The sequence below is a fragment of the Aspergillus campestris genome, assembly GCF_002847485.1.
Source record: "Aspergillus campestris IBT 28561 chromosome Unknown P168scaffold_16, whole genome shotgun sequence".
In the NCBI taxonomy this organism is placed as follows: domain Eukaryota; kingdom Fungi; phylum Ascomycota; class Eurotiomycetes; order Eurotiales; family Aspergillaceae; genus Aspergillus; species Aspergillus campestris.
In genome coordinates this window covers 124717-138740 of record NW_020194351.1, presented here as the reverse complement: position 1 = coordinate 138740, position 14024 = coordinate 124717, and the positions used below count along the sequence as shown (strand labels likewise).

General features: G+C 49.9%; 6 protein-coding genes across 6 annotated transcripts; 3 read left to right on the top strand and 3 right to left on the bottom strand.

Annotated features, from left to right (window-relative positions):
• Positions 1-1407: 1407 nt before the first annotated feature.
• P168DRAFT_209478 (uncharacterized protein) lies at positions 1408-2442 on the bottom strand (the record flags this gene model as incomplete). Its single annotated transcript, XM_024833045.1, has 4 exons — positions 1408-1677; positions 1746-2067; positions 2186-2244; positions 2299-2442. Coding segments are annotated over 4 exons (795 nt in total), but the record flags the coding sequence as incomplete, so codon positions are not given.
• Positions 2443-3125: 683 nt separating this feature from the next.
• P168DRAFT_300209 (cytochrome P450) lies at positions 3126-5085 on the top strand (the record flags this gene model as incomplete). The annotated part of the gene is made up of 5 exons (XM_024838398.1): positions 3126-3747; positions 3828-4162; positions 4214-4353; positions 4426-4835; positions 4892-5085. 5 exons carry the CDS (start codon positions 3126-3128, stop codon positions 5083-5085), a joined length of 1701 nt encoding a protein of 566 aa, XP_024688642.1.
• Positions 5086-6996: 1911 nt separating this feature from the next.
• P168DRAFT_285562 (uncharacterized protein) lies at positions 6997-8057 on the bottom strand (the record flags this gene model as incomplete). Its single annotated transcript, XM_024836215.1, has 2 exons — positions 6997-7456; positions 7537-8057. 2 exons carry the CDS (start codon positions 8055-8057, stop codon positions 6997-6999), a joined length of 981 nt encoding a protein of 326 aa, XP_024688641.1.
• Positions 8058-8554: 497 nt separating this feature from the next.
• Positions 8555-9804, bottom strand: P168DRAFT_285561 (uncharacterized protein; the record flags this gene model as incomplete). The annotated part of the gene is made up of 6 exons (XM_024836214.1): positions 8555-8616; positions 8698-9144; positions 9199-9262; positions 9331-9395; positions 9457-9648; positions 9708-9804. 6 exons carry the CDS (start codon positions 9802-9804, stop codon positions 8555-8557), a joined length of 927 nt encoding a protein of 308 aa, XP_024688640.1.
• Positions 9747-10598, top strand: P168DRAFT_78762 (uncharacterized protein). The gene is made up of 2 exons (XM_024842148.1): positions 9747-10083; positions 10139-10598. Exons 1-2 carry the CDS (start codon positions 9856-9858, stop codon positions 10352-10354), a joined length of 444 nt encoding a protein of 147 aa, XP_024688639.1. The 5' UTR covers positions 9747-9855; the 3' UTR covers positions 10355-10598.
• Positions 10599-10841: 243 nt separating this feature from the next.
• On the top strand, positions 10842-13305 carry P168DRAFT_322505 (uncharacterized protein; the record flags this gene model as incomplete). The annotated part of the gene is made up of 7 exons (XM_024840578.1): positions 10842-11047; positions 11096-11153; positions 11210-11803; positions 11855-12236; positions 12313-12443; positions 12519-12735; positions 12791-13305. 7 exons carry the CDS (start codon positions 10842-10844, stop codon positions 13303-13305), a joined length of 2103 nt encoding a protein of 700 aa, XP_024688638.1.
• Positions 13306-14024: the final 719 nt, after the last annotated feature.

Genomic DNA, 14024 nt, shown 5'->3' with positions numbered 1-14024 from the left:
GCAAACAAGTCCACGTCCCCATCCTCATCCACCCAAAACGCTCGTACCCGCCCATCCACCACGGATCAATCCTCCATGTCCATACAACACCCCAGCCGCGCATTACACCGCAGCTTCTCAGCCACCACCGCATGATACCTCCCGATCTCGCCTACCTTAGAAGGTCTCTTCCCTCTACCACACAGTAGATACTCCCCTGGTTTGCCTTGCGCGCCCGGAATCCGGCATCGATGAGCGGGCGCGCAAAGTCTAGAACGTCGTCGATGTCTGCAATTGCCGCGTCTAAGTACTACCGCAAATTGTGACTCTCGGTCCCAGGTGTAGCGGGAGCGTGCTGCCGCGATGGACTCCTCCAAGCCCGTGATACCGATACTCACAGAGGTGATGGCGACTGCTGATTTGGCGGTGGGCATCTGGGGGCCTGTACCGCGCGTCGATTAATTGGTGGTGGAAGGGCTCAAAGCTAGACTCGATTTGGGGCACTCCTTCCGTTGTGGGGCGGGCTACTGCGATCATATCAAGGACGGCTTGTTTCTCGTCTGTCGGGGAGCTGAGAAATGGGAGGATATAGATGGCGATTTTGCCAATTAGCATGGGGGTGATTTAGAGGAAGTCTGGAAGGTAGACTTGACAGTGCAATTTGTTGATGAATGGTGATATTGTCGCTCATAACTTGACGTTGAAGTCGGCCATTGATAATAATCGTAAAGTGTTGGGTTTAGATCAACTTTCCCATGTGATGTCATTATCAATACTCATGCTTCACTGATATCTGAAGATAGTCTGCCTGGTTCCTCGCTTGGGCCAATTATGAATGAAACCAAACAGCCCTGTGCAAGACTTACCCAGCTTCCTTATCTGCAGCCTCAACCATGCCATAACCGGAAAATGCACTGGTCTATGGCAGCGAGCCAATGAGGCTCTGCTAATACGTGACGGTTGATGAATGCCCTGTAGTTGTCGTTAAATAATTGATTTCATTCCGTATAGATACATCACATCATCGATGCATATTCCATATAGCATCGAAGTTAGATATGATAAACCTTTTTTCATGGTGTCCGTGTCCTTCCAATGGGGACCGGCAAACATATCCTAACATCCTCGCATTATGACCATGCGATCTATCCCAGTAGACAAAAGAAAAAAAAGAAAAAGAACAACCAGAAGGAATGTATGTCATCGACTGATCCTGGTATAGTCTGCATAATTCACCGAATCACGACTCGCTGAGCTCCCAACCAAGTTATTTGTCGACGACGAATCAGGTAAATCCCGCTCCCGCTTGGGCACACTTCTTTGGTAAACGACCGACGGCTCGGGCGCGCCCGATTGCTTCCTCTTGTTCAGCGAGGAAAGCTGGACGGACGACATGTACTCGGACAGTGAGCCGCTCACGTGCTTGAGCCAGATGGCCTTGAAAGACGGCGCGTTGGCCGCCATTATGGCGACGTTGAGCTCGACGGCCGAGATGATGACCATCTGGCCGAGGATGTAGGTGAAGTCTGGGTTGACTGCGAATTGATGGAGGACGATGATGCGGAGGCAGGAGACGATGACTGCGATGCCGCCGACGGAAACGACGGCGATGACGCCTAGACGGCGGGACAGGCTGGCTTGGAGGGCCCAGAGAGGACGGATGGGGAGGAAAAGGATGATGAAGTCTGTGAGGATGTTCTGCGATGCCGTTAGGGGCTTGTTGCTTTTCTTTCGAGGAAGTTGGTCGGATGGGCTGGAGAACTCACCAACGCAACGGGTACGTAGTAGGTGATGGCGGTGTCGAGGCACTTGGCATCTGGGTAGGCCATCTGGTTCCAGAAGGCCGCCAGGGGCTGGCATTGGAGGCAGTAGAGCAGCCACAGAGCGACGGCAATTGCTATATTCAATGCCATTGTTGCATATACGCTGTAGATGAAGGAAGTCGTTTGTGTCAACCGAAGATAGAAGAGCAAGAAAGCCTGCTTGATGGCGAACTGCATCCATATGTAGAGTATCTCTTCTGCAAAGAGCATCTGCGGATTGTGAGCCGGAGTCAAATTCAAAGATCGCAGGGGATATGAACAGGGTCTTGAAGCCATACTTTGGACAATAGAACTATCTGCGCTGGATCAGGCGTGGGGGAGACATGGCTTTACTGCGCTGTTAGATTTGCCCCAGGACCAACGATCGGGAAAAAGAAACCTACAGTCCACCCCCGTGATAAAGAAACAGACAAAAGAGTGCTTGTTGTGCTGTGTTCGCAACCTGAACCATGGCAATTAGAGCAGTCCTCAACGTTCCTTAACATACACCACTCACCATGACTGAGATCATCCACCAATCATCCCAGCCAAAGCTCTGGATAATCCATCCACGCGAGTATATGCGCAGGCTCGTTGAAATCGTGGATAGCGCCCAAAAAACAAAGGAAACCCCATAAGACGTCGGCTGCAAGGACTCAAGCATCGTCACTGGAGCGAGGAAAGATGTGTGGCTAATTCATTCGAGACGAAACAAAGGCTAGGGCCAGAGGCCGTAATTAAGTATCCTGTCCTAGATGAAATCTGAGTTTAGATTGACAGGTGGGCCAGACGGGAAGCAAAACCGCCCACGATCCAGTGTTCAAGTCCGCCGAATCCTTCATTTTCGCTTGGGACCTGTTAAAACGGCATACAGGCGGATCTTAATAAAACAGGGGGGCGACTTCGCATCCGTACGAAGACATAAGGTGTGAAACATTATCTAATAGAAAAGGTTGCTTGCATCTTGGGTACGGTAGTTGAGCTTACTTACTCCTTGAGTCATTAGGGCTAATCCGCCCCGCTGCTAGGATAAGCTACTGGGGGGCTAAAACGGTCGAAATCCATGGCGTTGCGACGGCTCGGCCCCTCGCGGACACTTCCCCGGGTGCGCGAAGAGCGCTTGGGACCAACGGCGTCATTCCTTTTCGTCTCTCTCGGACGATCATTTCTTGGGGGGCAACGGTCGGGGGAGGTAGGGATTCCCCCTTGTCGATTGGAGAAAAAATGTTAAAATAGCAAGGATTATTCACCCTCCTGACAATCTTATTCCAACGGTAACCAACCCACACACAAGGAAGGAGGACGAGTATCACAAGCCGTGAAATCCTGACAGCCTCTGAAAAGATGGCCGCGGTAACAACGTTCACTGCACTGCTAGATCCAGCTCCTTTACGGATTGCTGCCGTTTTTCCTGTGTTGGGGGCCGCGTTCCACCAGTGCATTCGTACCATTGAGATTGATAATAGAGTCAAGTCACTATTGGCCCTATACGTGGTAGCTTGGCTGTCACTGTGCATTGGTTATTTCCATGTTTACACCCTTAGTGTCCCTGTTGCAATTGGATGCGCCCTACTTGCAGCATGCTGCTTCAACCTCGGGCTCACAACAAGCATCCTTCTCTACCGGGCTTTCTTTCATCGCCTCCGACGCTTCCCCGGGCCATGGAGTGCCAAATTGAGCCGGCTATCCACGGTGAAGCGGGTCGCAAAGCAGACCCAGTACCACTTGGATCTTGTGGCAATGCACAGCAGGTACGGTGATTTTGTCCGTACTGGACCCCGTGAGATCTCGATCAATCGGCCAGCGGCCGTGATTGCCATCAATGGGCCCCAGTCGAACTGTACCAAGTCCCCCTGGTATAGCCATGTGTCCGATGACAAGACTCAAGTTTCATTGAACTCTACTCGTGACCCAGATGTGCACCGTCGCCGACGGAAGGCTTGGGATCGAGGATTCAGCACCAAGGGTATGAGTTCCACCTTTTCCTATTTTCTTTCTTTTTTTGTCTTTTTCTTTTTGAACATGGTAAGCTAATCAATCTAACAGCCCTGGCGACGTACGAACCAAGCGTCCAGCGCAAAATCAACGTCTTGGCCTCCCAGATCCGCGCCAGAAGGAACCAACCGCTCGATATCTCGCAGTGGACTATGTTCCTAGCTTTTGACATCATGGGTCTGGTCGGCTTTTCAAAAGACTTTCGCCAACTTGAAGACGGCGCCGAACTTTCCGCAATCAAGGAGCTTCACGGGCAGATGTTGTTCCTCGGTATTCTGAAACCCATCCCCTGGATGTTGACTGTCATTGGTGCCGTCCAAGGTCTGATGGGTAACTACGGTCAGTTTATGGTCTACTGTGCGGACAGAATAGCCGAGAAGAAGAAGGTAAATCCGATCTTCCGTTCATGCAGCCAGTGAACTAATGTGCTACCCTAGCAATGGAGCCTGGAAAGCGATAAGTACCCCAAGGATGTCATCTCCTGGCTCTTGAAGGCTATCGACGAGAACGACAAATGTGCTCCACCAGGCGATCAAGCTCTTAATGAAGATGGCCGTCTCATGATGATCGCCGGAAGGTCAGTTCTCCTTCTCGCAGCGTTCAAGCCCCCCCCTCCCCCCCACCAGAAAGAATTCTAAAAGTATCCTAGTGACACTGCCGGCGTATCTATAGCCCACGCGCTGTACTACCTCGCTCGCACCCCTTCTGCATGCAATGCCTTGCAGGCAGAGCTCGACAACGCCTTTCCAAACTCCACCAATGCCTCCACATTCAGTAATGACGAGCTCCGCAAGCTTCCCTACCTCGAAGCCGTCATCAACGAGACTCTCCGCCTGAAACCGGCTGTTCCCAGCGGCCAGCCCAGGGTCACTCCTCCAGAGGGCCTGCAAGTCGAGGAAGTCTGGATTCCCGGGGAGACCATCGTCTTTGTCCCGCAATATGTCATCCAGCGCGATGAGCGTTACTTTCCCTCCGGTACAGAGTTTATCCCGGAGCGGTGGCTCGATAAGAAGGAGAAGTTGATTGCGGATGAGGATGCGTTCTTTCCGTTCCAACTAGGTTAGCCCTCCTACACCATGCTTATCCATTTTTCACATGTGCTAAGTAATTATCAGGTCGATACAGCTGCGTCGGAAAACAGCTGGCCCTCATGGAACTTCGGGGCACGGTTGCCCGCCTCGCGTACGATTTCGACATCTCCTTTGCAGATGGGGTAGATGGGGTGTCGTTTGATACCAGTTCTAAGGATACCTTTACTGTCACTATTGAATCTTTGGATTTGGTCTTTAAGGAGCGGGTGCGGGCGTAGATTGGAGTGGTACTGTACGTTGTGAACGGTCCGTGGAACATTGTGTTTTGAATTTTTGTTTGTCTTATATCCTTTCCTTGTTGTTGATTTCCTTTTTTCTATTTCTTTGATACAATAGTGTTTCCTCTCTTCATCTAGTGTATACCAGTTGTTACTGTATACAGCCCGTTATTAATTTGATGAGAATTATGGCGTAGTGGCGAGGGCAGCCGATCAGCAATTTTAGCAGGTATCTTCATACCACACATACTTTGGCCCGTTGTCTTTCGAATCCAAACAGGAGCCGAGCATATGACCTTTGATTGTAGGCAGAGCTGGAATCTATCCCTAAAAGTCATGGGAACTTTTGTCACTGAATTGTGACCTCAGCCCCCTTTGTGTAAACAGAACCCATTCTTCAACGACCACTCCTGTTGCGAGTCTTTGACCTCAAACTAAAAGTCAAGTATTTGGCATCGCCTCAGACGAAGATAGATGGGCTCTCAGAGCGACCTACCTTGAATCTTTTAAGCAGTTCAGTGATGACCCTATACATCTCCAGGTAAGAGATGTCAAAGCAGGCTCGTGATCCTCCCCCAAACTAAGAAACCCGATATCAGTATAACCCAAAAATCTCGCCCGCGACGTAGGGAAGATATCAAATCGAAGGGCTAACTGTGAAACGGGTCCGCTCCATTTCTTTCCTCTGTTCCGTGCTTGCTTCAACCCACTGTCCTGGCCTCCAGGAAGTAGTGTTGCTCCTGTAAACCTCTTTATCCATGTGCACAACCCATGTGTTCACCCCAAGCACCGTGCCCCCTTGAATTACTTCCCATAAAGCTCTAATCCTTCTGCTCGAGTAATCCGCTCTAAAGACATCCTAATTTCTAGAGTCATTGTCAGAGTCTCTTTGATACAAGTATCAAGATAGAGAAGCTTGTGTGTAATATCTCAGAGAACTAGTAATAGAAGACTGGTTATGTCTAATTCTTCTAGGAGAGTTTTCATGGAGTTACTATTTTATTTTTTTTTGAAAAAACATTATTCAATTATTCAAAGAAGATCCTAAAGACCTGTATAAAGTAGCAAGATACTTATAAGCGAATACCAGCACACCTGAATGACTCAGAGTGAGCATATTCATACTCCTCCTGTTGTATGTTTTTCTTCTTCGACTTTACGGTACTGCTATAACAGCAGGACATAAAATCTTTTTGGATAATAATCTTGTTGGAAATCACAGATGGCTCCAAAAAACTGTCTGGATAGAGTCTGGACTTGTATGGCAGAGACATGGGATATTCAAGTATTCTAATGATGACGCGACAAGCCAGGCCCCAAGGCCAAGGATTTCCACAATAAACACTCTATTTCTTTTTCTGTGGAAAACCGCGAGTTTTCCAAGGCCCTCCTCGATTTTGCCATGCAATCCCTGCTCCAGCTCTACCATTTTTTTAAACTTGAGTCATCTGATCAGGTCGCTGTTTCAGGAGGAGGGGCTTGCACAGCAGTAGGGCCTCTGGACAGGTTACAGGTCGAGATAAGAGAGAATTCCCTGGCCAAAGATACAGGCAACAACATCTTTTATTTCACTGGTGGCGCCTTTCCAAACTGCGCAAATGCAACTTTCTGGGTAATCCGGGTGAAGAATATTCAGGTGAGTGTGAGAACAGTTGGAATCGTCCTGAAGGGGACTGAATCAGACACGATTCACCCAGGCAGTGTTTGGTTACCACTGCTATACTTGTGTTGTTGTATGTTTTTGTTGTTCTCTATTCTGATGTTTACTGATCTCTCGCTGGACTTAGCTGGAGGCTTCGAGATACCGTGCCGAAAGTCGGAACGATGGTACTATAAAAAAGGAAACAAGGATATGAAAGGCTGGCTGTAAAACTAGGCGTAAACCTGAGGAACGAGCACCAAATTGAACGCCTAGTACTCCAGCAGATCATTGAAACGGATTTCAAAGGGCACCTCATTCCCCAACAGGGCGACAAGCTTGTCTACCTCCACCGGCCAGTTCAAGTCGACCACATACTCAGGGACCTTGATTGGTACCATCGACTTCATCAATTTCACCAGCGCGCCAAGTTCTGGCTCATCCCCGTATTTCCTGTAACTTAGTGAAACCCGAAGTCGCTGCAACGACTTGAACCTCGGGATGGTCTCCCATGCCTCTTCCCAGAAGAACGGCATGTCGAGAGGCCAAATCGCAGCACAAGCTTTAATTGTATCGCTGTACCAGTAGATGTCCAGTGGCAACGCCAGATGCAGGAATCTAACCCTGTGGAGGCGGTGTGGCAGTATAGAACGCCCAAACTCCGACACCGTCCGAGTTTGGCGAAAGTCAATAACATTGTCGGAGTAGAGGATATCAATCGACTCGGCATATCTGGGCCTCAGGTCAGTTGGTTCTACTTCCCCCGGAGAAGGTAGGGGTGGGGGGGGAGATCAGGTCAGTAAGCTACGTACATACGACGACATGACTGTATTATTCCCATTCGAGTGGCGTATGGAGAATCTTCCTCAGGTTTATATCCCCCACCACTGCACGTCGGACCTGTCGTCCCATCTTTCTTGTGGTATCCACCCCAGCACGGGTGCCTCCACCCCAGTACCGCCCAACTGTCGTCCCGGCAGCGTCGACTCAACAATCGCGCATCGGCACTGGCAACATGTAGACCCGGGTGGTCCTTAGGGGCCAGAACCTCTCGGTAGATCAAAGTCCGAACCTCCCGTGGTAGTTTAGCAAAGAAAGGCGATTGCTTCTGGTCATGATCCCTTTCTTGTTCATGAGTCCGCCGGCCCTTACGAAACGGAAAGATGCCTGCACGTGGGGCGGGCGCCGGTGGTAGTGGCGGAGTCAAGGCCCGCTGGCGGACTGCTGGTAATGGTTTGGCCGGATCGCTCTCGAGTCTGAGCTTCTTGTGACGTTTCCATCGGCGTCCGCCTCCAATCGTTGGACATCCGATGGGAATTGCATATGACGTCATAGCTGTGTTGACGAGGAGTTGTGTTGGGGAGGAGAGAAAAGGAAAGGAAAGGAAGACAGGGGACATATATATAGGCGCTGTGAGGCAGACTTGGCCTTGGCACCAGGTCCGAGAGTTAGCGTGCCTGATGGAGGATCGTACAAAGGTACCCCCCATGTCTTGGATCATTTTTCCGCTAGGGTGATTTGCTTTGATGTCATACAGATTTTGTCGAGAGCAATGGTGAGAGCCTACATCCATCAGATACCTGATCCATCACGTGGCCGGTCAGTGCAGGTTAGATCTCATGATGACGGGAACTTTGGGACCCTCCTTGTCTTGCCTCTCGGAGGTCATTAATATCATCAAGTTTTGCCTCTGGTCTGATCCACATTGTCTAACAAAATCTACTCATAAGGTGATTAGGTATTCCATGCCTGAATACAGAACTTATCATCACTCTACCATTAAGAACCTGAAATAACACAGTGACAGAAATCCCCCCTCCCCCGCCAATCTCATCTCTTGACAATACTCCCATCCTCCTTGACCTCATTTCCCTCTTTGATAAACCTGATGGCTATTGATGGGTCAGCATTCTTTTCTTTTTTTCTGTTTTTTTTTTTTTTTTTTTTTTTTTTTTTGAGAAGGGCCAATTTACCAGATCCAGCCAGGGCTATAGAATCTGCATTTACCTGCGACTCTCTTTGGACATCATCTGGTCCCTCCCGTGCCAATTCCCGGCAACGTTTCCACGTATACTTCACTGTCTTGAAGCTTGGCCCGTCGACGTCATCGGATTCTCCTGCATTGCGGGTGTGCGTCAACTCGTGCAGAATCACCTTATCCAGAAGGGACGCCACGTCCATGGGTGTCAGGACGGCCTTCATTTTTACCAAGCCTTTGCTGAGAATCTTCCAGAATACAGATTTCTTGTCGACTTTGTGGACATTCTTAATGTTGATCCCCTGCATCCACTCGATGAACCATGGGCAAAGCTGCAACTGGGATGGCGTGTTGCCCGGGCTCACCAAGACGTACGCCACCGTGGGCTCCGCCCCTTTGCATGCCCCAAATGATTCGTCTTTTTCCAGAACATCATCGATATCTTTCAAATGGGCATTAGAGTCTGCTGGTCTCGGCTTGCTACTAGAGAACACACCTTTGTCATACCAAAGCCCGTCCTCCCGTTCTTCAAAGCGATCGAGACCACAGTACACGACAATCTGTTTATCCGTTAGCCATCGCGAAAGCACCAATCACATTGCTACTATATAGAGTGGCAGAACTATACCGTCTGATCATCTGGATCTCCATCCGTTATCTCTTCTCTCGCACGGAGGAGTCTTCTGAGATTCGCTGGAACAGTCAGCTTTATCCGACACCACGCGATTTCGGCGGTCAGGAGAAGGGGTAATACTTCGCAGTAGACCTAGTCGATTGCCATTCGGCTCTTCTCCATCTTTCATAAACATCCATTTGAGTACATTCCGGATATTTTCGCCGTTCTCGCCCAAGTCCTCGTTGTTCAAGGCCTTGTCGATCGCGTCTAGCTCATCGCTTGCCATGTTGAAGGCACTTTGTATCGCATCGGTGACCATGCTTCCAATCGCTATGATCAAATATTAGCATGTTGTCCAAAGCGTGAGGAAGCACCAGTATTCGGCTCACCGTCAGTCTTGCATGACTCGTCGAGTTTCCAGCCTTCTCCCGCGCTAGCGAGGCCAGCTAGACCTAGAAGGCAAGATAGTGCTTTGAGGAATCTCATATTTGCGCTTCAGTGGAATAGGTCGCTCCGCAGGGCCTGGAGTTTAGGAGTATGACGGGTAGATGTCGTGGGAAACGGTGCTGGCTAGATTGTCTATCCCGTGGTGTGAATTGGGCCACTTTATATCTACTCTTATGCCTTCCAACATCCAATTTCCAAGGGCGAAAGCACAAATTCCCTCAAGCGGCCAACCATCTTGCGTTGTACCCCGCATCTACCCAACGGGCAGTGCATCCGCAATTTGTCAATATAGCTACCGTTGTTTCTGTTCTATCTGGTGTTGGTTAGCCCATCCCAAATGTCTTGGATGGTCGGTTGACGATGTCGAATGTAGGCTAGCAAGTCTGCCTTGGCGCTTGGTAAATCAGCGTGGCTTGCAGACCTGCCAATGATATACATGTATGTATGCGGTCATGCTAATGCAACAGCAGTTACCACCCAGGCACGTCGCGCTGCGCTGATGTGCCAAGTAAACATCAGCAGTAGGGCTGACGTTGGAAATAAGGCGCTGCCAACGGCAGCAACCTGGGACCTGGTAGACTGCATATAAAACGACTGTGCGGAGGACGTGCACTGGTAAGACATAGTGCAAAATACACGAGGCTGAGGCGGAGCGGGTGGGGGCGCCGATCGCTGAGTGGTTCATGGGTTGGGGCCAAAAGAAAGACAACTAGGGTCTGGGTGGATACTCGGATCTACGTACCCAATATCCTTCAAGTGAGGTACAAGTGCCTGCATGCAAGATGTTCGCTTCAGCTGTGGCTGCGGCTGGTGAGGGGAAAGGATAGGACCAAGTTTTACTGACCAGCAGGGAGGGAAAATGCCTCATCAATGACGAGGAAATTTGGGGGCTATGCTCGACACAAGCTTGGAGTGGACTGGAAACCCCATCCGACACCGCCTGGCCTGGCCTGTTGGCAAGAGGATGAGAGAGAGTGGGAGATAATGTCGGGTGAAGTATAAAGCATACCATTCGGTCTGGCCAGTGGTGTCCGAATCGTAATGAGACACAACCATCTCTTCTCTCCGCCATCGCCATGAAGTCTCTTCTTGTAACGTCTTTGCTCTTCTCGGCGGCCACTGCCTGGCCACATCAGATGCTACCACCGCAGGCCGACCATCCAACTCGTGTCCAAAGGCGTGCTGAGGCTATAGTTGCAGCCATTGTGCCCACAACGACAGGGCAGATTGGAGTGACACCGGTCCTCGTGGATTCATTGTTCGTTGAGATCAAGCCCCTTCAGTATTGTTCAGTATAACGTTGTTCCTCGCGGTGCTAACGCCCCATCAGTGAGACCTCAGGGCCATACAACACCTTCTTCAGCGACTATGTTGATGATAAAGGCAATGTAGGTATACTGTCTCCTCCCTGGGGATTGCAGGGCCCTGTACTCATGATTCTCAGTGGAAAGCAAAGGACCAAGAACAAATCACCCAGGTGCAAGTCACAACCAAAGACGGCAAGCCCACTAAAGAAACGGTGACCGCACCAATAGCCGTCATGACAGGTCCTGATGGGGACCTTAACATCCTCATGGCACCCAAACTCCAGCAGAAGTTGGTTGATATGATGAAAAATGTCCCCGCCTGTGGCAAAAAACGGGCTGAAGCCTGCGGGATTGAGAGGTTCTTGATCGAGATTGCTGAGGATGATTCCAAGCTCATACAGTCCCTGAGGGATGCGGTCGAAGGTATCGCATTTCTCAGTGAGGATGTGCTCAGAGGTATGATTACTGGAGCCAGTACCGAGGAAGCCAGGCTTGTTGCAGGCGGGATCGGTGCCATGGGATTCGTCTGGACCGCGGCGCGTCTTTATACTTATAAAAAGGAATTTCCGTTGGCTTATAAGATCAGAGACCCGCCCAAAAATGATCTTCCCAAGACGGAGACGCCCGAGGAGGAGGAGGAGGATTCCGACAAGTGTCCGAAGGATGCACCCAACGGGAAGAACGCTCCCTTGTGTTCCGACTGCAGTGGCAAAGATAATACTTGTCAAGATGTATGTATTCCCACCTCGTATTTGTCCCCGGTATACTAACGGAAGATGCAGGGGAAATACAAACACTGCCACTGCCTCGATTTGGTGAGGCCAATTTACACCAACTACGACGAGATATGGCTGAAAGAACAAGCCGATGCGATCAAATACGCCCTGGAACATGTTGACAATGCGGAGACACCAAAAGTAGTCTGCTCTGACCCTGGATACGACAAAGCCGTCGCCGTAGACGTCTCCTTCGTAAAGGGTCTGGCAGATAAATTCTGCGACGGGGATGCCAAAAAGGATCGCCATATGACTCTCTCTGGGAAGGATATATCAACCAAGGCCTACCAAAAGTACATATTCGATTTGACATATGCCCCTCCAGAGAAAAGTGACGAACAGTGCTTGACTGATTGTGCGGGTGCGATCGAGGCCATGGCCACTAAATGTATACACCCCACCCCCGGCGACCTATACGGAAGTCATTCGAGAGATACAGTTGCGCTAACTACATGGACCGACAGGCCAAGGCATCAACAGCCACACGGTGCAGAAAGGGGCAAATGCCACGCTTGATTGTGGTGCGCTGTACAGCTACGAGATCAATCTACCTGATAAGCCTGACGACGCGGATCTCTCCTGCGCCAATAATGGAGTATGTGTCTCATTCTTTTACCAAAATTCCCTCATCGATGTCATGACGGAGCCCCCCTTGCTAATTATTCTACAGGACTACAGCAAGACGATCGACGTTGATGTCAAATTCTTCCAGCGCCTATCCGAGAACTTTTGCGGCAACGACATGTCTCAGAACCCCAAGAAGGACCTTACGAGCGACGACATCAAGTCCGACAAGTACAATGGCTACAAGTTCCACTTTGAAGGCTCGAACAACCCAGGCTGCAAGACCGACTGCAAAGCTACGTTTGCGCGTATGGCTTCGAAATGTACGGCCCCTCCTATTGTCTCTCTCTCCCCCCAAGTACTAAGTTACTACCATAGGCCAAGGGTTCGACAGTCACTCTATCCAACCATCCGGCAACGCCGACTTTGACTGCAGCAGTAGCTACAGTTACAAGATTGAGCGGCCAAATGAGAATCCCCCGGAGACGCCACCGCACGATAAGCTCGGCGAACTCCATTGCCACGGGGCGGACGACTTCGGCGACCACAAGGACATCAGCCCCGGCTTTCAAAACCAGTACACTGGATTCGCGTGCGTGGGTACCGCTCGGGAAGAGAATATAATGGACGAGAACAGCGACCCAGTCGTATTCCAGACCAAGACGAACGGCGCCCCGTACTATTATTCCATCTCCTGGATCAAGGGCTGTCGCGGTACAAAGCAGAGCCCTTATACACCTTTGGGAGATTATAAGTTCCCCGGTAGCGAGGATCAGGTTACTTGTACAGATTTGTTGCGGAGGAACTGGAAAGAATGTATTAATGGTGGGGTTGGTGGGTTCAGGGATGCTGGGTGCTTGCGCTATGAGTTCAAGGCAGAGTACACCAAGTGAATTATAGGCACGCGGACTTTTTCAGATGTACCTTTTATTTAATTAACATCTACCTCGTGGTGGACTGAACGAATATCAAAATATACAACAATCGGATGAGAGTAATGTAAGTGTTCAATGCTGTATGGCCGCAAGGCTCTGCATGTACCTATGCATTAACACTCATCTTATATTTCTTCCAAGAAGCATTGATCACAGACCTCAAAGCACTAAGCCCTATAGAATGTTCTCTAGCTTGCCTGAATTGGCAGCCGGCCATCAATCAGGCTGTGCACGTTCTAAATCAAAGCGGGGCGGCGGATGACAATTGTTGGGGACTTTCCAACGACGTTGCCTTGACACGAGCAATAACATAAAACAGGACCGTCAAGCAAATATTTACTTGAATAGGAAATGGGACAACACGTAACATGCCCTGGGGGAGACCTTCATCAACTGTCTACCGGAGGTTCCATAAAAGATAATCTATGCCATGCTGTGAGTAAAGTGAAGGTCAGTGTTCGCGATGAACATATGTACGTCCTTCAAAGTATACTGGTGGGGTTAATACTATGATGATTTTGCGCCTGAATGTGCTTATATATGCCGGTCAGTTTCGCAAGGAAAGGTATGCTCTGATCAGCTCGAGGTTGTTCGAACGGATAGAAAACAGGCAAGCAGAATCTAAACTAAGACCTCGTCGGCAATAAAAGGCGGATGAAAGCAAAAGGGGAACTGCT

Excerpts from the sequence above, each read along its gene's own strand:
- P168DRAFT_78762 (XM_024842148.1), top strand. The coding sequence starts at position 9,856 with ATGACGGGTAGATGTCGTGGGAAACGGTGCTGGCTAGATTGTCTATCC. Across the intron at positions 10,084-10,138 it reads TTGTTTCTGTTCTATCTGGT|GCTAGCAAGTCTGCCTTGGC; the intron begins GTTGGTTAGCCC and ends TGTCGAATGTAG.